Source organism: Vipera ursinii, assembly GCF_947247035.1.
Source record: "Vipera ursinii genome assembly, chromosome: 7".
In the NCBI taxonomy this organism is placed as follows: Eukaryota; Metazoa; Chordata; class Lepidosauria; order Squamata; family Viperidae; genus Vipera; species Vipera ursinii.
In genome coordinates, this window is record NC_139521.1 from 17,505,135 (window position 1) to 17,527,405 (window position 22,271).

The 22,271-nt window shown below is 36.4% G+C and overlaps 1 protein-coding gene across 2 annotated transcripts in view; it reads right to left on the reverse strand.

The window, feature by feature from the left end:
- The window catches only part of GRIA2 (glutamate ionotropic receptor AMPA type subunit 2), a gene marked incomplete at its 3' end in the record, with an annotated part of 82,486 nt that extends 61,023 nt beyond the window's left edge, over positions 1–21,463 (reverse strand). For both annotated transcript variants that reach the window (XM_083368001.1, XM_083368000.1), the window contains exons 1-2: positions 21,310–21,463; positions 20,489–20,629 (exon numbers count right to left, since the gene is read on the reverse strand). In XM_083368001.1, coding sequence (XP_083224127.1) covers positions 20,489–20,629; positions 21,310–21,403 — 235 coding nt within the window. In that variant the 5' untranslated portion in view covers positions 21,404–21,463. The remainder of the gene's footprint in view (positions 1–20,488; positions 20,630–21,309) is intronic.
- Between the last annotated feature and the right edge of the window lie 808 nt (positions 21,464–22,271).

The following is a 22,271-nucleotide window of genomic DNA, read 5'->3' on the forward strand; positions in this document are numbered from 1 at the left end:
CTTTTCTTTCCATTACATTTCATTTTGGTAGAAAGGACCCAGTGTTCAAGTCTGTCAAGATACATATGGATCTTGAGCATTGCTTCTGGGGTGTTGGCTATTTCTGCCAGCTTGGTGTTGTTTGCAAATTTGATGAGTTCTCCTTCTATTCCCTCAACTAAATCATTTTATGAAGATGCTGAAGAGTACTGAGCCTAAGATAGAACCTGGGATATCCCATTCTTTACTTCCCTCCATGTAAATATATTTCCATTAAGCACTGTACCTTGAATGCAGTTTGTCAGCCAGTTACAAATCCATATGTTGGTGATGCTGTCTATCCCACATTTTTTCTAGCTTACCAAGAAGTAGGTTGTGGTCTACTTTGTCAAATCCAAGTATACTTGTCAACAGCATTCACTGGTCCATTAATTTAGTCACTTTGTTAAAGAATGAAATAAGATTTGTTTGGCATGATCTGTTTTGACAACCCATATTGGCTTCTGTTATAGCTTGGCTTCCTACTAGGTGTTCACAGATCTGTTGTTTGATTATCTTTTCCAGGATGTTCCCAGGTATTGATGTCAGACTGATTGGTCTGTAGCTTCCTGGATCTATTTTCTCTCTTTTTTGAAGCTGGAAACCACATCAGCTCTTTTCCAGCTCTATGAGAGTTCCCAGTACTCTATCTAAGATATGGTTCAATGGTTACAAGATCATATCTGCCAGCTCCTTCAGAACTCTGGTATGTAATCCAACAGGTTCTAGTGATCTGAACTTGTTTAGTTGCAAGGTGGCATTAGAAACACAGGGATTTGAAGACCTCTTAAATATTTTGATTGTACAGGCTCTAATGGTGCAGAATTGGAAAAGAGGTCCAGCTGAGTACCACAGAGAAATTATATTATTGGCTTGGCTTCAAGTAATTTGAAAGCTGCAGTGATATAATGTTCGCCTATTATGACTGAAAGTGGTTCAGTGATATCACCTTGATTATTGCTATTCTTGTAATGAGTATAGTTATCATGATTATACAGTCATGAAAAATAAGAAAACTTCATAATCTATGGTAAATAAATTAGCCATTATTCAATCATCAACATCATCAGGTTTGCTGGTAGTTTATACCAGCTAAATCTTTGAAGAACAGTCTAATGCAGGGGTCGGCAACCTCGGCTCTTTTATGACTCGTGGACTTCAACTCCCAGAATTCCTGAGCCAGCATAGCTGGCTCAGGAATTCTGGGAGTTGAAGTCCACGAGTCATAAAAGAGCCGAGGTTGCCGACCCCTGGTCTAATGAGCACAATTTTACCGTATTTATCGAAAGGAAAGATGGTTCTGAATTAACAAGATTAAAAGAAAGAACAGACAGAAAACAATGATACAAACAGTCAGAAATTAAGTGCAATTCCCAACTTCTCCATCTAAACCATCTACAATTGCTAATTCCAACAGTCTCCAATTCCAAACTTACTTCTCTTTTTCAAGAAACCATATTTCAAAAAAAGTCTGTGATAGCTCAAAGTAAATGTATAACAATTGAATTAAGAACTATTGGTTAAAATTGCATTAAAAAATCTGATTTATCTCTTTCTCCCTATCCTAATTTCTCTATATTTATTACAACACTTACTTACTCATACACAGAAACACATGTGCTCCTTCCAGAGAAAAACAATAAAAAGAAAAATGAATATGGAGACTGAGTAAGAAGGAAGTGTAATTACACTTGAAAGAGAAACATGAGGGGTATTAAACTGAATGAAAAAAAGAAAAAGTGAAGGGGTAATTCAATGCTATCAGACCTGGGCAGAAAAAACAGGATGACCAAAAAATAGTAGCAGTTACATTTTTCCACATCTCTACTAATACATGCATACACTGAATGTGATGCTGCTAATATGATCCCTCATATTTTACTAAGCATGGCAGGGCTTTTTCCCAGATTGCAACCAAAATAATCACATATTGAAACTTCATTTCTTATTTTTAACCATGTATACATGGTCTCATGTGGTCATGAAGCCTGCCCTTCTTATTTCACAAGAATATTTTTATATATTATAATATTATTATTATTAATTTTATTTGTATACTGCCCTTCTCCCGAAGGACTCAGGGCGGTGAACAGGGCACTACATGTTAAAAGACAAAATACAAAAATTAAAAGAGATTAAACAAAATGCCCACAACTCTTACAATAGGTTAAAACACATTAAAAGTAATAAAAACCCAACCCCATCCCATCAGGCCAGGCCAGCTTGTTCGAAGAGATACGTCTTTAGATCGCGCCGGAAGGAGCGCAGGTCGGGCGCCATCCGGAGCTCAACCGGAAGACGGTTTCATAAATCCAGCGCGCCCACAGATAGTTTTTTATGTTTCTGCAAACTGACAGTATCATTTTTTCCTTTTATATCATGCATTTGAATTATCATCTCTTATCCAAAACTAGAACCTGCAGTACATTTTACATCAACCAGCTTTACATTTGCTACAGTTTCTGTTCTTTGTTTCAACAGAATGGATCATTCTGAATGTAGGGTCACCAAATTTGAATGGCAAAGATCAGATGGCCATTAGATGACAACAATGCTTTCTCATTCTTTTTGTTCCATTGGGTGATAATCCAAATTAATCCCAGTGATGATCTGGGATAATGATAATGAAAATCCCAGTGAATGTCTAAAGTGACATAAAAACCAGCCAATTATGCAACTGAAGTTTTCAAGACTTAAACTGAGAATTACAATTTAATCTGCCAAGAGAACCAGCTCATTCTCATCAAACTATCGATCAAGCACACTTTTTTAGCCAAGAAAAGCTATAGTTGATGATTCAACTAGAGCAGGGGTCCCCAACCCCAGGCCTGTGGACTGGTACCGGGATGTAGCATACCAGCAACTGGTCCGTACAAACAAGCAAAGCCCCATCCGTGGGATGCAATCAGCACATAAAACCACGTACCCTCCGGTCTGTGGAAAAACCTTTCTCCATGAAACTGGTCCCTGGTGCCCAAAAAGTTGGGGACCTCTGAACTAGAGGACCATGTTTTTTAAGGAAGACATATGGTCGGACAAGCACTGGCTCTTCGGCTATGAAACGGAGATGAGCACCGGCCCCTAGAGTCGGAAACGACTAGCACGCATGTGCGGGGGAACCTTTACCTTTACCTTTATGGTCCTTTATCTAAGCAGTTCAGCACTTCTCTAGAGCTCCATAAAGAAAGAGAATCTTCTGCTTAGTCCATCAAAGAAGCAAGTCTCATGCTGGGTTCCTCAAATCCTCCAACATGTTTGGAGCCATACACAGATTCAATTATATTGGTAAATATTTCTAAATAATTATCTATGTTCGAGATTCTATAATAAATTATTCATACAGTATTATGCTTCATAAGATAATGGATGCTACTGAACCTAGACATTGCACCAGAGCCTTATCCATGCATACCACAAAATGCTGCAACCTGCTGTAGAAAATTGGAAGCAAGAAAAAGAAAAGTGTGAAGTTATACTGGATCTAGGCTTGTTTACTCAAAAGTAGAAAAGTGCCTAGCATTGTCTAGCTCTACAAATCAGTGCAAGGTTCCCCAGACACAGGATAGATGTTTATTTATTTAAGAACTCTCCTGATTGTTTTATACTTCATTACTAACTCTCTGTGACAACCCAACCATATATACTGCATATCTTGCTTCAAGCTAAAGAAGAGAATATGACCCTGTTTGTCATGTTTATTGTTTTATACTATTTTTTGTAGGTTGCCCAAGGTCATTTATTCTGAGACAGGCGGTCCTATGAATTTGACAAACAAACCAGTCTCTTTGGAAATCTTAACCGTCCCCTGGATTTAGCAACATAAATTATCTTGCCCTTGAATCTGGATTGCCAGTAAGGGTTTTGTATAAATGCAAATCTGTATTCCTAAAGTCTATGGCTTAGTATGATGAGTTCACTACTATTTCTAATTGTCAGCCTTGAATTCATGCTATTTGATTTGAGTACCATTAGCCAAGACATGCAACTCTGAACATCACCACCGAAGATGAACAATTCAAACTAACTAAGGTTTATTTATTTATTCAAAGTAAATAAGGTTTTACCTTTACAGTTCTATCTTATATTTCAGTTCTTCACCATGGGAAAATAATACTTAAATATTGCTACATAGACAAAATACTCTTGCCCATCCTACAAAAGAGCTCATTAATAGGTCACAAAGATTGGCCAGTCTCTGGAATCATGCATTGTTTGGTTTCATTTTAATCCTTTTGTCCTGCCCAGTCTTTTTTTTTTTGAGTATGCTCTTTAGCATACCACACAATTGCCCATCCTCGGTTTATGGGATAACAAAGAACTTTTAATCAGACTATTCTATTTAACATTTACAATAACCTATATGAAGGTGGAATCTAGGATAAGAGCCTGGAGGTTTGCAAATATTTTTTTTTATTTCATTCCAAACGAGCTGTAAAGAAAGAACAAAGCAATCCAGGTTTCTCAATGACTTTTAAATATAATAACAAGCAATGAGTGGATAAAAAGGCAAAGAAATATAAAAGATAGCTAATATACAAAAAACCTGATACAGGAATAGATCTATGGCTTGTTCTGAGTGGGCTATATTCTTTCCGCACTTCCGTTATGTGCAGCTGTTTCAACTGAAACAACAGTTCTTCCTCCTGGAGAAGTCAGATGTGCTCATTATTATTCAGGTCTTTAATAATGACTGTATCTTTTGATATAGATATAAATATGAAGCTGCCCTTAAAGGGTGAGGAACTACAGGTACTAATAAATGTGACTGCTAGGCTGCTTTCTGGAGTTCAGTATTGGAACTGAACACTGATTCTATTTTGGCTTTATTTCCACACTAACTTGAGATGGTTATTATCTATAAAGCTCTAAATAGCTTGGGACCAGAATATTTGAAGAACTTTTCTGTAGACTTACTAGCAAAGCTAGTAAGCTCCGTGGGGAGGAAGACTAGAAACATTACTTCAAACCAAGGAGCTAATGAGAATTATATCACAGATGCCATACCAAAAATTTGAAACTAGATCACAGTACTGGAAATACTATAGAAATATGTAAATGAGCTACTGGTTAAAGCAGTGCTTCTCAATCTCAGGAACTTTAAATGTGTGGACTTCAACTCCCAGAATTCTTCAGCCAGTGTGTTGCTGAGGTTGAGAACATTGTGTTATATAATATCAAGAACTATATTAGAGAAAAAATAGAGAAAAACATAAGTCTGAACAGCATTATTGCTGTTTTTCTCAGAATCTTTTAGAATAGTTGGTGTTGTACAGTTAAATAAGATTTTAGTATGAGGTATAGCCTTACATGCCCCATTTTCGGAAATTTCCAGTTTTATAAGTTTGAGAAAGAACCAGCTGGTGAAGGGACAAATTGTAATTGGAAGCATTACATGTTACTGGCAGATCTAAAGAGTCCAAATACATGTAATTAAATGCCAGGACAACATATGTAAAACAATATTTTAAAAAGTTTCAGCACAGAACTTGTTCATTCCTTTCATGAGTTTGTTGCTTCCAAGGTTAAATTTGTAATAAAACATATTGCAATTCAGTGTCTAGCTCACAAGCTAACTTTATGTTGAATAATAGGATATATACCAAAGATAAGATACATACCAAAGCAATAAACTTTCTTGAAAGTAGATTAAAAAAAATTAAAATCTTCATTTGAAATAGAGATGACAACAAAAATATTTTTGGAAGGAATCAGTAATATATTGTAACATGTATATATGTATATATGTATGTATTTACATTTGAAATGCATGTGAGCATGACACTGAATTAACTATATGGATTATTTTTCAAACAGCAGCATTTCTTTCTGACTGACTTAGAATATTTGTCTAAAACATGGAATGAATTCTGTAACAAGTGGATTCAAAAGAATCTCATCACTGCCATTTTTATTGCGAAAAAAATGTAAAAATTCCTGGGAGAGGGGACTATGTATTATTCATTATGCCTCATTTAAAATGTCTGTATAATAATCAATGTGGATTTCTTGATGAAATAACATCATATAGCAATAGCAATAGGACTTAAACTTATATACCACTTCATTGTGCTTTGCAGCTCTCTCTAAGCGGTTTGTAGTCAGCGTAATGCCCCCCCTCCCAATATGGCTCCTCATTTTACTGACCTCAGAAGGATGGAAGGCTGAGTCAACCTTGAGCCGGTCAGAATCGAACTGCTGGCAGTTGGCAGAATTAGCCTGCAATACTGCATTCTAACCATTGGTATTACCATGGCTCTTATATGCATATATTTTGTTTTTTCTTCCTCTTATACAAAGTCATTATAATCCATACCTTCTGAACTACCATCAGCACTAAATTGGCAAAAACAAAGTTAACATGTCTGAGAACCAAAGCTTATAGGAGTTTTTATTCTTGAATTTAAAAGCTGCTCTTTTTGCCTGGTGTCTACAATCATGCTCACATCAAATCAACACAAACTATTCTTATCAGGTATTTTCTGGTAGGCCTATTTATTAATGTTGGGAACAGCCAAATCTTGGGTCAAATCATTACCGCTTTGAAAACAGCCTTTCGTCTTTCAAATAACAGTTACATTTCCATATCTGTATATATTCAATGAAAACAACATTCAGTTGACTTGATTTCACAATATTTATTTTATTGGTCTTCTATTCTTATTAATAAGTGAATTAATAAATAAATAGAAGAAAACTTTGTTAAAACAATAGAGGTAAATAAACACAATTTCTTTTGGAATCCACAGCACCAGGTTTCTAGAAGGTCTTGATTTTGATTATGGGATTATTGAATGTGTCATTAATCAGACCTAAGTGTTTGGGATTTGCAGATATTCTCAGAAGAAGGTTCAGGAAGTTTTTACACTGAAATGTGTGTGGTGGATTGTCAGCAGTGGAGCTAGTAACATTCCTGCCCCTCAATCTCTCTTGTGGTAACTCATTAACTAAGAAAGCCAAGATAATTTGGTTAAATTTAGAAGGGTCCACAAGGGGATTTGTACATTACATTTCCTTCTTCTCTTAATATGAAAACTAATAATACAAATCTTTTAAAGTTGAAAGACTAGCCAGTAAATTTCTGCTTGTAACATAGCCATTTTATAGTATTCATGACATTTGGAAATGTGATTGTTTCTTCTTATGGAATTTATTTGCCAAATCATCAGAATGGGAAAAGACACCCTTAAAATATGCTTAACTGAATATCATACATTGAATTAAACTTGATTAGAAGCATTCAGGCCCATATTTCATCTTTCCTGAAGGCATGGAAATGTTCTTCTTGACATGGGCATGGCTTCAGATTGAATGTCAAAAAGCTACTTTGGAGTACAGATCAGAACAAATGTAGATTCTTTTTCAAATTGAATTTAAGTTTTGTATCATCCTAAAACATAATTCTGGAGACATACATTTAAGCATGTTGAAAGCAAAAGTGATTAGAAGCTACATAAGTATTGTATGTTCCAGGAGCACATCAAAATAACGAGAGCAGATAAAAGTACTTTTTGAAGGAAATTTTAGTTAGCACTCATGAACTAATAAGATAATCTGCTATTTTCATCACAAATAGAGCAACTGCTAATGAGCTGTCTGATGGGATGCACTCTACCCTTTTTTAACATCTCAGATGCTACATTCAAATTTGCTTACAAAAAAGCTGTATTCCTGATTATACTAAGCATTCTCCTGAAATACCATTTTAATACAGTTCAATAAAATGAATGAGTGACAATAAAATAACATAATTGTCAAATGCTACCTGAGACATCTCTCGTGGTGATGGACACTGTACATTCAGCACAGGCTTGCATTTTAAGGAAAGTGTAAGATATGTGAATTAGCAGTTGACACTTAGGAACTCCTTTTTCCAATGGTTAGCCACACAGACATTTAGACTGGATTTGGCATTTTTGTTCACTGATAGTCTCCCTCCCAAGGACCTAGGGTAGGCAGATATTCTTTAATAATATTAAAAGTATCACCGCAGGATAAGTTATTACTAGTAACGCTGCCTTTTGCGATTGACTGCTGGTGATTTCACCCCTGCCATGGTGTTTAGGTAGTGCTCCACATGATTTGGAATTGCATCCAAGGTGCCTATTACTATTGGTATTATATTTGCTTTCTTTTGTCACATTCTTTCTATTTCTATTTGCAGGTTGTATTTTGCAGTTCTTTCTCTTCTATCCTGCTTTCTCCAGGTAGTGGCACATAAATTACCTGGAGAAGTTTCTTTTGTCTTTTGTGGTGTTTTTTTGTCTTTTTTTTATCAACAATCATTAACTCTGAGCAGTTGTGTGGCAGATGCTGTACAGATGCAGTTCTGTACAGTATGTATTTAGTCTGAAGTTTGGCCTTGTGAAGCTAGAATTAGCCCCTCTGTCTCTTTCTTCAATTTTCCTGCTTCTAGCTATTGCCAGGTCTGCTTTGCCTGCTATTTTTTTAAATGTATTGGTCATGCAAAACTTTGCCTAGCCACATCTCTTTTCTATTTTTCATTTGGTCTGTCTTATAGGCCAGTTCAGTCTCTTTGCTATTTAGTAAATCTTCATAATGTACTAGCTTCAGTGCATCTATTTTACCCTCCTTCAGCTATTCTTCTAATGCCTCTTTTTCTTCTTCAGCTGTGTGGTGTATTTGCAACATTTCAGAACCATTTATTTTCTTTGGTAAATAGAGTCTGTCAACATCATTGTGTGGATGAAGGGCATGATTCATTCTCATTATTTTTCTGAACTTTCTAACCAGGGCTTCTACTTCAGCTTGAGTCCTGATCACCATTAAGGGTAAGGGTAAGGGTTCCCCCGCACATGCATGCTAGTCGTTTCCGACTCCAGGGGCTGGTGCTCATCTCCCTTTCAAAGCCGAAGAGCCAGCGCTTGTCCGAGGACGTCTCCGTGGTCATGTGGCCGGCATGACTAGATGCCAAAGGCGCATGGAACGCTGTTACCTTCCCACCGTAGTGGTCCCTATTTTTCTACTTGCATTTTTACGTGCTTTTGAACTGCTAGGTTGGCAGAAGCTGGGATGAGTAACAGGCGCTCACTCTGTTATGCGGCACTTGGGATTTGACCCGCCAAACTGCCGACCTTCTGATTGACAAGTTCAGCGTCCTAACCCACTGAGCCACCGCGTCACAATTACAGCTGCATAATTAACGAAACTATTTTTCCCCTGTTGATCGTAAAGGTGACACATTTGTCCAGTTCAAACTCCATTGCAATATCTTGGTTGTATAAATGGAGAGTTGAGAAACAATTTTGTTTCAGATGGTGTTTTTCTATACAACTTCAGATTGTCCATATAAAAGAGGTGCAATAGTTGGCAGATGTTTTTGATGCTGGATAGCCATGGCCTGAACTTGTTCAATATTATTGACAGGAATCAGTGCAAATACAAACAGTAATGGTGATAGTGAATCTCATTAGAACAGGGGTGTCAAACGTGTCATCCGGAATCCACGCCCAACCCATTGCCGGCAATGGCAAAACTGTCTCAATACGTTGCGCGACATCATATGATATCGCGAGTTAGACATGTCTGCCTTAGAAGATTCCTGTCTTGATATTAACCTCTCCTAATCTATCACCATTGACCAGCAACCATGTCTTCCATTGTGCCATCAGTTTTTGTACAACACGTGTGTTGTTTCTACTGACTCCTGTTATTTCTGGCACTTATCCAATCATGACAGGGAATCAATGCCTTCTTGTAATCAATCCAATCTACATTCAAGCTGGTTTTATTTGTTTGTTTATTAGATTTATTGGCTGCCCCCTTTGCCTCAAGATAACTCTATACGTTCTTGCAGTTCTTCAAAATCATCTTATAAATTAGGGGCTGATATTTGTTTCTCGTCTGTTTGGGCAATTTCCCTTTTGGTCAGGGGGAAAAACTTTGTTTACAACTAGACGCTGTTGGACTGCATCAGTTATTACATCAATAAGCAATTTAAAATTTATTCATAATCAGGTAATTGGCCTGTAGTTGCCTGGTGCTTTCTTTCTTTCTTTCAAAGCTGAGATGACATTTAACAAGATGTCAGCTGATGTCCAAACCAATTCCAGCTGAATGATAGGAAAAACCTCCTAAAAGTAACAGCATTTTAGCATTACAGGAGGTGGCTAGCTCCTTCCCGTTTGCAGGAATATGAGTGGCTGCCAGGTTTGGTTGGACTCTTCCAACTTCATTATTCTAACATACATTTTTATAATTAAAATGCTAAGAATTTATCATGCAAGTATCATTTCCAAGTAGTTTAATCCTTACACTGAAAATACAGCCACAAATCTCCTTTAAAAGGACCTTATTCTTCTAAGGTTCTGTTCTGTTGTTTGTTTTGCATCCATGATGGAAGAAGTGAAACACATTCTGGACCATGACTGATGAGATTTATTTCATGTAAATGTGTTGCTTAAATGAAATGGAATAAATTAAATAATTGATCATTTTAATGGGAAAACAAAGCAGAATATACAGAAATGTGCTTTTAAAATATCATCTAGAAGTGATATGGAAGCCTTTAAAAGTTCAGTTATCAGCAAAATGCAAAGTTTCAATTAGGAATACACTTTTATTAATATTACACTTTATTGGTATCTTAATAAAATATTATCACTTGCTCAGGAAATGGTTTTACTGATATTTTTGTAGTATTCAAAAAACATCTGGATACAATATGGCACATTTATAAATGTTTTGTCAGCACTACTTGACAAACCATCCTTAACTTACAACATCAAGGGAAACTCAAGGTCTTATTCAAACAAGTACACCATTATGCAAGTCAGCTATTAAAATGAAACATAAATGACCATCACTTAAAATATAATTGTAATTTTATTTTTTAATTACATGTAAATGTATTGAATCCAAAGATATATAGCAGCCTAATGAGAATTAATTTAGTGAATATAGCAAAGATTCATTAGTCCTATTCACACATATTGAGTAGGTTGTCACCAATATAGTTAAATTTATTTGCTACGGAAAAATGAATTTCAAATAGTTTCTACGTGAAGAAGCCTAATGGTTTCTTTTACAATAAATCATTTTATATAGTATAATATCACACTGAAAGTCAAATAAATATGAGGAATGAAACAATGGAGAATGTACAGTATTTGCTATTTGTAGAGAAACATTGAAAAAGTTGTGTTTATTAAGTAAGAATATTGGTTTATATTATATTTTATTCTGATTATAGAAGATAATAAAATAAGATAGGTTTCTCATATGCATCAAAGTCACTGTCTCATAAGTGATCATAGCACTTTTTATCCAATACTCATGGTGAATTACACATTCAATGCCTGTTCAAGCCACTAGCATCTGGATACATCACCGCTGCATTTTTTCCCCTTTTTATTAATGATCATATGGATGTTGCTTTTTTCAAACAAAAACAATGAACAATGACAAAACTATGGAATGGTTTGTGGAAACAGCTCTAGAGAAAAAACTTAAATACCGGCTGTAATAAAAATTGGAAATAATCTGGATTGAAATGTATACAGCATGGAAGAAGAAAGTGAACCAAATAAGGACTAGACTAAATGTGTAGTTATGCTTATAATGAGCTTTGCTTGGTATTATGGGAGTAGAACTTTAGGACTTGATATCATTATTTTCCTATACAACTCAGAGAATGTCTCCCTTGCTTAATTTTTGCAACGACAGGACAATAGCATTCAAAATGGGTTCTTATATATTTTTTATTTTACAAACTACTATGGCCCATAAATTAGGAGTCTGATAGAATTGTATCTGAGTAACAAATCTTATCAAAAGACATAAGCTTTCACAAGCTGCAGCCCACTTAGTCAGCTCCATGGAGTGGCTAATCTGAAGCAGGATTTAAATCTGGATGGTGGGCGTGGGGGAAAGGGGAGACAGGGTGGCTATGAAGATACAGTTAAATGTGACTACAGGTAGTCCTCGACTTACAACAATTGAGCCCAAATTTTATTGTTAAGTGAAACATTTAAGTGAGTTTTGCCCCATTTTACGACCTTTCCTGTCCCCATTATGTGAATCACTGCAGTTGTTAAGTTAGTAACAGGGGTTGTTAAATGAATCTGGCTTCCCCATTGACTTTGCTTGTCAGAAGGTCACAAAAGGGGATGGGGTGATCCCAGAACACTGCAATGGTCATAAATATGAGTAATGAAAACATCTGAATTTTGATCACGTGACCATGGGGATGTTGCAATGGTCATAAGTGTGAAAAATGGTCATAAGGCACTTTTCCAATGTTGTTGTAACTTTGAACAGTCACTACATGAACTGTTGTAAGTCAAAGACTACCTGTATATGTAAGACATATACCTGTATATGTAAGACATATACAAGTATCATAATAATTAACATTTGTAATATGTTGGGAAAAAAAGCCATTATATTTGTTGAGGCCTTCAGAGGTAGTTTGAAACCTATGCATGTAAGTTTAGCAATCTCTAGCAAAATTGTGGTGGTAACGATTCTTTTTTCCAGAAGGACTACTCTTTGAGATCGGTAGAAATATTTTAACCTATGAAGTGGAAATGATTACTTTATCCTTAATCCCTCTCCTTATTTCTTACCCTGATGTGTCCTGGGAGTAAAGTTACAGTATCCTCGGAATGGTGTTTCTTTAAAAGAGAAAGATACAAATATTTTGCTCCCTTTATGTCTGCCCCAGTGGACACCAGAACACCCTGCAGAACACAGACCTCTTTACTCACATAAAAGTAGCAAAGGAATCAAGCACGGAGGGCTGCAAATAGCTGCTCTTGCCAGCCCAACGCACTCCAGACGCCTAGTGTTAATGAAGCTGATAATACAGCTTCCATATGCAATTGGCTGGATCAGAAATGGTTGTAGATGAATTCTGGGAACGATAATGCCACACATTTGAAGTGTACCAGATGGGGAAAGTTTGCTACACAGGCTTGCTTGGGAATGGTTTCCATTTAATTCACAATGGAGATGTATGTATGCAGTTACAGCACAATAGTCTGAAAGAACATATTCTGTAATGGAAAATGAAGGCAGTAATATCGCTGTTTGTCTGCGGTAATTTCTGAAAAGTGTCCTTTGTGCTCTCTACTCTCCCAATTCTTGCTAATCTAGATATCTAAAAAAGGTCCACAGAGTCAAAATTTAGAATTAGGTAAGTATGTAGCAAAGTGATCCCTAATTAATATTTTGATCCCAACATAAGAAGAGACTAGACATTCATCTGTCTGAGATGGTATAGATTCTCCTGCTTGAGCAGGAGGCTAGACTAGAAGACCTCTAAGGTCCCTTCCTATTCTATTCTATTCTATTCTATTCTATTCTATTCTATTCTATTCTATTCTATTCTATTCTATTCTATTTTTGCAGTATAAGCAAATTCAGCAAGTCTGCAGAATTGTCAGAAGGTGGTTGCAAGGAGTGGGGCTGAGGCCAGGGGGAGGCAAAAGCAATTTAGGAAGTTCCAGTAAAAGACAATTTGCTTTTATTAATTTATTTCTCAGAATGACACATGGAACAATAGTTCCTGAGGAGCTCTGGAGGTAAGAAATTTGAATTTTAAAGGCCACATCACATAAACATGGCACATATAATTCATAAATGTCAAGCAAAAATGAATATATTTCAAAACATTCTGTTCCCTTAAAATTATAACTGCAGAAAGCATGGAACACATTCATGAGAAGAATACAAGTTTTCTGGCTGATTTCTTGACACCATTTGAATACTGGCATTTACATTTTCAGTACGCTGTTAGGACATGTCTTAAAATATATCATCAAGCATATTTCAGATATATTATCTCTGTGTCTTTCTCTCCAGACGTGCACATACACATTTTGGGGAGGAGGGGAATTTGCATCTCTGCATCTGTTTCCATTGCTGAGGATGAGAGAGTGGGTGAACAAATTGCTGCTGCCCTTTTGTTGCTAGGTCCATACTGCCATCTGGTGGACATCTTCCTACAAGCACTCTTACAAAAGAGTTCTACCTATCACAATCCCCTGCACGTCTCTTTTGAAGTGAGGCCCACTAAGTTAAGTGGATCTGTCTAATATTGATATCTTTTGTAAAAGGTAACATTTAATACGATATGTATTTCTTAACTGCAGTATCAGATCAAATCAATTTTTATTAGTCAAAGACTAGAATAAATTACACTCTCTTATCATGAATTAAATTGTTAATAATGCATACTTCTACATAATCACATTAAATTATTTACTTTTCTCTTTTATCATTTACTTCTTAGTATGTAGTAATGACACGTATAAGCCAAAGAGAAAAATGTAAGTTTGTCAACTATCAGATCACTATTGTGTCACATTCACTGTTTTTTAAAAATTATTTTATTTTAAATGTGTGCTTTAATTCTTTTGGCAATTTTTAACTGCATTAGCAGGCATAACATGAATTAAAGCAAGCGTTCATTTATATTGGAATAGTTTATATACTCAAATAATTATGCAATAATACTCCCTGGCTTTCTTTTCTAGAATATTTATTAACATCTATTACCATTTCTCACTTATCAAGGTATTTGTTGGATTAGGTCCGTTACTCAAACAACATGTGAAAGACAAAGAACAATAGCAATTGGAAACCAATCTACTGGAGTACACCAGGTGAGGATAACCGATATATTTATAGCTTCAAGTCTGTCTCTTCTTCTTCTTGCTGCATTCCATATAACCTTCACTTTTCTTCCTTAATCACTGGTCACAGCTACATCCAGAACTAATGTATTTACCAGAAAGGATGAAAATCGTAAATTATTACCACCACTATTCCTGCCAAAAAACGTTAGACTGAAAAATCTTATATTCTCCCTGTGTATTTTTTGCATTTTAAAATTATCGGCGGAACATTGTAGCCTTCCTTTAAGGTGTATACACTCAGAAAAATATATGACATTTTGATTTCTCTATATTTTGTTTTTATTTGATGATTTTACTTGTTCAATTGTTTTCTGTTGCTTTAATTTGGACTATGAAAGGATACTACTAGCATAAGTTACTCGGTTATGAAACTGAGTTTCTTAGCAACTTTAGAAAACAGTTGTGGTTTATTTTGGCATATGTACTGTTTCATGCCTATTAATAATGGATTGCTACATATTTGAGACTGTTGCATATTTGAGCCAAAAATGAAATGTATATTTTATCTGATGCTTTTCAGTAATGGCACTGGCAGTTAAAAGTGCCGTGTAAGCAAGTTTTGCATGATCCAATGATCTGTCTTCAATAGAAAATTAAGTGGACACAGTGGTTAAGATGCCACTTCTCAGATTTGACTTGGGCAATTTTTGAGAGTGCTTTAGTAGTTGAAATGAATCAATCTCCCTTCTTATATGGTATATGATATGCTTGCGTGGAAAGCTCCAGTGGGCACTAATTAGGTACAGTACTATGCAAATGTATTCAGCCCCCACCCAAATTTTCAACAATTTCCTTCTTGGGCTTACCTTGCTCATAACATTTAAGAATCTAAGGAAGGTGTTATTGTAATTATTTATTTTCTTTTGAAAGAAATTGTTAGATATATGCATTTATCTATCAACTACATATCTAGTTCAAGTGATTAATTGCTCCTATTTTGTCATTATGCTACAGTGAATACTTAGAAAAATATTTTTTCATTCCTCTGTTGCCACACTGAGATATAAAAATTATAGTGAAGAGGCTGAGAATAAATTAATATACAAGAATCTTACTTTGCCTGAAGTTTACCTCAGCATTTCAGTTATAGAGATTATTTAAATTAGCCAAATGTTTTTACAAAGTTGAAGGAAATCACTAATTTGTATTCATTAATTTATATACAATTCTTTTTTTAAAAAATCCACATTAGTATACTAATGTTGTAACATATTTATAACATATTGTGTCATATGCATATTAGTAGCTTAGAAAGCAACTATACAATAAAAAACTGTTTTTTATAAAGAGAGGCTTTACAATGGTCTTCAGCAAGATATTAAAAGATAAATAAGCCATTTGACCCTATGATGTTAATATTAAAATATTACACACTTCACTTTGTGTTTCCTAACAAATCCAACTGGCCTGATCACTGACTAATATTAGTTATATTATGAAAATTCCAGACAGTTATCAGTTAACTACATTTCAAATGTTAAAGGAATATGAAGTACAGCCAACAAATGAGAAACCTGTTAAGGATGAAGGAACAAATCCATAATCTCATGACCTAGAGCAGCCCAAGCTGAAGATGGTAGTCCATGTAATATGCTTTAGTTAAGCAAGGAGTAATCATGTAGAGCTGCACATTTTTCCCTATACTTTTTGAAAGACAGTGATGGCAGAGGATGAAGTCATACATTGGGGACAGAACTGATTTTTCTTACAGTGGTTCAACTGAATCATATGCAAGCCTGTATCTCACTCCAAGTGTCCCACCTAAGCATTATTTGGCAATATATTTTATGTTACCATTTAGATTTATATCTCATTCCAGACTGGGGTATAAATGTATGAAGGAAACTCTCATTCAAATGAATTTGCACTCATTATGTGATATACTTGAAAGGAAGATCTTTGGATAGGTTCTGCCTATCAAGAGGTTAGGGAAGTGGGGGTTTGGGGCCAGTCCTCTGTGGTGGCTACCATTACCATGTAACAACTTCTTCCTGAGGCCTGGTCAGACCCCATTCTGGGCCTCTTTAAAAAAACTTCTAAAAGCAACTCTTCCCCTGAGCACTCAAGGCTTAATTTTGATGGCTGTGGTGTATTTTTTTTCTTACAAAGTATGAATTGTTGAGCATGTTATAAAAGTTCTATGGAGGTTTTTTTTCAAAATGTTGATTTTTTTTAGTATGAAGATTTTTTAAAAATATGGGATAATATACAAATGATAATAATTTCTTCCAAGCCAAACTTATTTATTAAATGTATAGCTGTCCATTTTATACTTGTGGCTCTCATGTTAATTCACCATTTATCTAATATTTTCTCTTCCTTCTATCTCATTCACCATTTCTTCATTATCAAATTTCAGTTGTTTGCATCTATATGACATGAAATGTCTTTTTCTTCTTATGTCTTTTTCTGGTTCAGTCATATAAAAGTGGTAAATTTTAAACGAATACATTTCTGTATAAAACATTTGATTATATAGTTAAATGTTTTATTTCTAATATTTTACAAAACTTAGACGTTAAAGAGATTCATCACCTCCATATAAAATATATTGTTTAATTGTGACTTTCTTATTTATCTTAAGTGTATAGTAATGTCTTATTTATAAGTATAGTAAATGAGTTAATTAGTATTCAGTTGTAATGCTAGTTCATTATAATCTTGGTTTCAAAATACTGTGGCAGGTTAATTTAATTTGAATTGTTTTTTCACTCTGACTAGTTGTATTTTGTTTCTTTAAAAGTATTGTGTTTATTTTTATTTTAAAACTTTTATATTTCTCCATTTCCTGATATTTCAAAGTATATACTTAATCATCCCTACTGATTCTAGTGGATTTATTGATTCTTTTGATCTTGACTGTGCCATATTTCCAAAAAGAGGTGGGTAAGGATCATTCCTTCCTAGAAACCATTTTTCTGCCTAAAAAGAGAGGGAAATAGATGAAGAAAATGTAATCTGCATATACCCAAAAGCCTTTGAGTTAAGTTCTATGCTTTTGAGGGCTATGCTTCTGAAATAAAGATAGATTTGAGACTTGAATCCTACCTGTAATAATGGGGTATTGCCAGTGGTGGGATTCAGCTGGTTCGCACCAGTTCAGCAGAACCTTTAGCTAATTTTTTGTTGTCCAAACCCAGAATGGACTTCCGGAAGCAGCATCCACATAGAGAACTGATTGTTCACATATTTGTTCACCATTTTGTCCAAGTGTTTTCTGGAAGACTAACATTCTCTCCTTCCCCCTTGATCTCACTCCTTTCTCATAAAGAATTCAGCGAAACCTTTAACATTATCAATTTTGAAATGTTGTGAAATTTCAATGGTAATATATTATGTAATAATTAATACAAGGAATGAAGATTGGTATTGCCTACATAAGCCTACTCCACAATAAAATAGGTTTAAGAGTAACTCTGGGATGTTTCTACTATGACAGCTATTACATTCAATATATTAATTTTCAATGCAGACAGCTTCATTTAACTATAATCTTTAACCTATGAATGTGTAGAATATGCTTTTTAATCCACGGAGCAGATTATGGTTTTAGTTAGCATTACAGTGTTAATGAATTTGAGCAATTAGCTTCCTGAGAAGGGACAAAATAACAAAGTATATTTCTAATAATTCTAGCTGGAAGTTATTTTTCTACTCAGGCCATCACGTGAAGAGTCAGTCTAGCCATCATTCTCTTACTATATAACTTTTAAGGTGTTGTACTGATATTCTACAAATCTGTAATGTGGGCTTTGTAGTCATTCAATTCCAGCCCAAAATTACTCTGTAAGATCAGGAATCAACACTTTCTTGACCATTGTATTCCACTGTATTATTGCAATAAACCTACGCTAAGTTTAACAATGTCCAATTCAGTGATGAACATCTTAAGAGATATTGTTAAACAATAAAGTGAAATAAAGGACACATTTTTGTATGTAAATAATTAAGTGGAAAGAAAATGAAATAATTATAATGGTTTTTAGTTTGGTAGTAGCAGCCATAATTATTTGTTGTTCCATCATCCATCCCTTAAATAAATGTGTTTTTCAGTTAAGGCATGGATAAAAAACCTGAAAGATGATGATGATGATGATGATGATGATAACAACAACAACAAAATAAAAACCTAAGCAATTTCAGGTTTGATTTTGCTCAGTATAATTTTTGTTATATGATCTTTCAATATCTACACTGTTTCCTTTGCTGAAACAACCTGGAAACGTATTATACATATAGGGGTGTGTGTGTGTGTGTGTGTGTGTGTGTGTGTGTGTGCCTGTGTGTATCCTTCTCTAGCTCAAAGTGGCATATACATCACTCTTCCCTACCATTTTTTACTCCCAACAAATCTGCAAGGTACACTGGAATAAAAGGGAGTGACCTGCTCAGTTATCCAGTGACCTTATGTGGAAGCCAATGAATTTGGACTACCTTGTACAAGAAGAATATCAAGTTAAGGCCAAGCTGCAGAAGGAAGGCTTTGTCATATGTTTACTTTGGACATGCTAAAAATTCATTGAAGATATGCCAAACAAGACTGTGCTATTCTCCAGTTATCTTCATTCTAGCAGCATTACTATACAAGAAGAGACATTTCTATCCCAAATTCAGAACCTTAGTGCCTTCTATTCATTTCTTTCCTCCCCGAATCAAAAGACAGCTCCTTAAAGTGATGTGATTTATTGAAAAGAGACAGAGGCAGTATAATTCTAAAATGGAAAAATTGCAAAAAGGAAAATGGCTGTTCAGTATTTCTGCAGCTATTGCTTTTCAGAGCAATAATCCAGCTGCAGCTTTTTGGTTGCTTCCTCTAGCACTCCCTTGCCATGTATCTTTTTTCCAAACCAAACAAACAAGATGTCAAAGGTTTGAAAGAATCATAGGAATAATTGTGTCTTTTAGCATACATCCTACATGGAATCTTGCTCCTGATGCAGCCATCTCAAGGTATAGAGCAAGCTTGATATAAGTGATCTTCTGCCATGTGCAACCAGCCAGCCATCGATATATGATCCAGAAGGAATATCTCACAATTACTCTCATTTTATCCACTTCAACTTATACTGTATATGTCCCAATCATATGGCAAAATATATTTTTTCTCGACATCCACTTCTATACTCTATTCTACAGAACCAAGAACCAAGCATTTTGCCTGCTAAGGAAAGGTTGAGAGATGAAAATATGTTTATCCTTTTCTGTAGAAGGATAAAATGAATTGTGATAAACGAAGGTAAAAAAAAGTAGTTATCAGATTTAAAGCTTCTACACATTCTATAAGAAAAAAATAAAACAAAACAAATAAATAAAAATCCAACCCCAAATAATCCCTTATGACAAGAGAAAAAGAGAAGAATTAATTTCAAGAGGCAAATATACCAGCATAGGTGGGGTGAATTTTAGAAACAAATAGAGAAAATCACAGTCCCCTCTCAGACAGGTGAGCCTCTGATGTTGAGAAGGGTGGGGTCCTTCCTAAACTGAAGCCAATATATATAAAACAGAAATAGAACCTGTAATATGTTTGGAAATCAACTGCCAGCATAAGCGGTACAATCCAGTTTGAAAGGTAAGGAGTGGAGGATGGAGGGATCATAGTGAGAGGCAATCATAGCTGGAGGGATACTCCACAGTTTAGGCTCCTCAGCCCTCCACCAAGTTTTCCCAAGATTATTTTGGGAGAGATAAATGCCAAAATCATTACCCTCATTCTTTGCATCATTCACCTAATCCACACAAAGGCTGTTGCTGCCCCCAATCCTACCAATCTAGGGAACGCAGAGTTTCACAAGAAGAGCTTGATTACTCACATGCATTGGTGACAGCAAAACTGTTGGCCACCTCCAGATTGTCAATGTGCGGTGACAGTCGGAATTCTGAAGTGGAAAACTGAACCATTCCTACACGAAATGCACTGTATTCCTGGTCTGCTCCCCTGGGGAAGAGACCTCCTGTTGGATGACAGACAAACATAAAAACAGAACAAGAGACACAGAGAGAGGGAACATCAGTGCTGCAGGCTGAGCTGTCAGAGTATCAGCCCTGTTGGGGGAAATAGCCTTGGAACCTGCCTCAGACTAGAATGGCTTCCAAGCTCACTAATTTTAAGGACAATCTGTCCTAACCTATTGGTCATATCCTCCTGCTTTTTAGCAATTGTAAACCTTGACTAAGTTTGGTTGACAGGCTGGGGGTGGGGGGATGGGGGGGCAGGGGCCACTATGAATATCCTTCACCATGTTAATGTCACTGATCCAGATTCTTTTTTTTATCCATCCAAAGGATCTGGTTTCATGATTTCAGGGGGGAAATTATCTGTACAACTGGTTAGCAAAAGGCATTCCCTTTTAAAAGCCATTTGTGGAAATGAACTGTTTTTTAGTGGGAAAAGAGTACAGCTGGGAAGCAGTCATTTGAGTTGTGAAATAGGCTACTGGGAACTGGTCTCTAATGAAGGCACTCTTAGCATCCATTTCCTTCAGCAGAGAGGCTCAATCTAAGTTTACATGCTATGAACTGGGGTAGAATAAAATCTCCTTTAAAGGAAAAATAAAACAAACCCCCCCCCCCGAAAACAACAACAGACTTTGGGGGATGAAGACAAAAGGTTTGCTCTCCAGATGAGACTCACCTATTTGTATGCCGTTTGAGAAGACCCCCCAGATGAATCCCCAAACCAAAAGAGCCAGGAAAAGAGAAATCTGCTGAATTTTTTGCATTGCCATGAAAAGTAGAGCATCCACCAAGCCAGAAATATTCCTCTGCTGCTGTCGCTGCCTCCTCCTCCTCCTCCTCCTCCTTTTCGTCCTCCTATTCCGCTACTACCGCCTCCTTCTTCCCTGACCGTTTCTCGCTCAGCAAATTAAGATCCTCTGCATATTGAGCAAGCAGCTGAATGAAGGACCGGAGCTGGAGAGGATCTCCCAGCAGAAGCAAAAGAATCTGGGTGGGAGCTTCGGCCCGCTGCTGCAGTGCTCTAGGGGCTAGCCCAAGGAAGAAAGAGGCGGCTTGAATGCAGTTTTTCAATGCTGCTGTTGTGGTCCCGATGCTTCGGTACATCCAGCTCCTTCGCAGGCTACCACACACATTCACCCCTTTCTGTCTCACACACACACTCACGCGCGTACACACACATACACACACACACACAAGCACGAACAGAGTCCGGGTAAGGCAAAGGAAGGAAAAGAAGCTAGGCGTGCGCGTACCCGCGAACGCGCCTCCGCCCCCTCTTGGCTCGCCCCGCGCAGGCCTGGAAGCGCGAGTCCAGGGCGCCTTTTCAAGAGGGGAGGGGTGGTTTCCTCTGCCGCACGGCTCTCCTTGATGAGGGGCTCGCCGTTTTCAGCACCGGGGACAGCGCCAATGAAGCATCTGTTCGAGACCAACCCACTCCTCAGCCCGCCCCCTTATGCTGCAGTAAAGCACCCACCCACACACACACACACACACACACACACACACAAACGGCAATTGTGATTACTTTGCCTCCCTCCCTGTCCATCTTATTACGAGAAGCATAACCTTTTGGTGTAAGAAAACATGATGTGGGCTGCACAAGCTGCAACTTAAGAAATTGCCTGGCTTTCGAAGCTC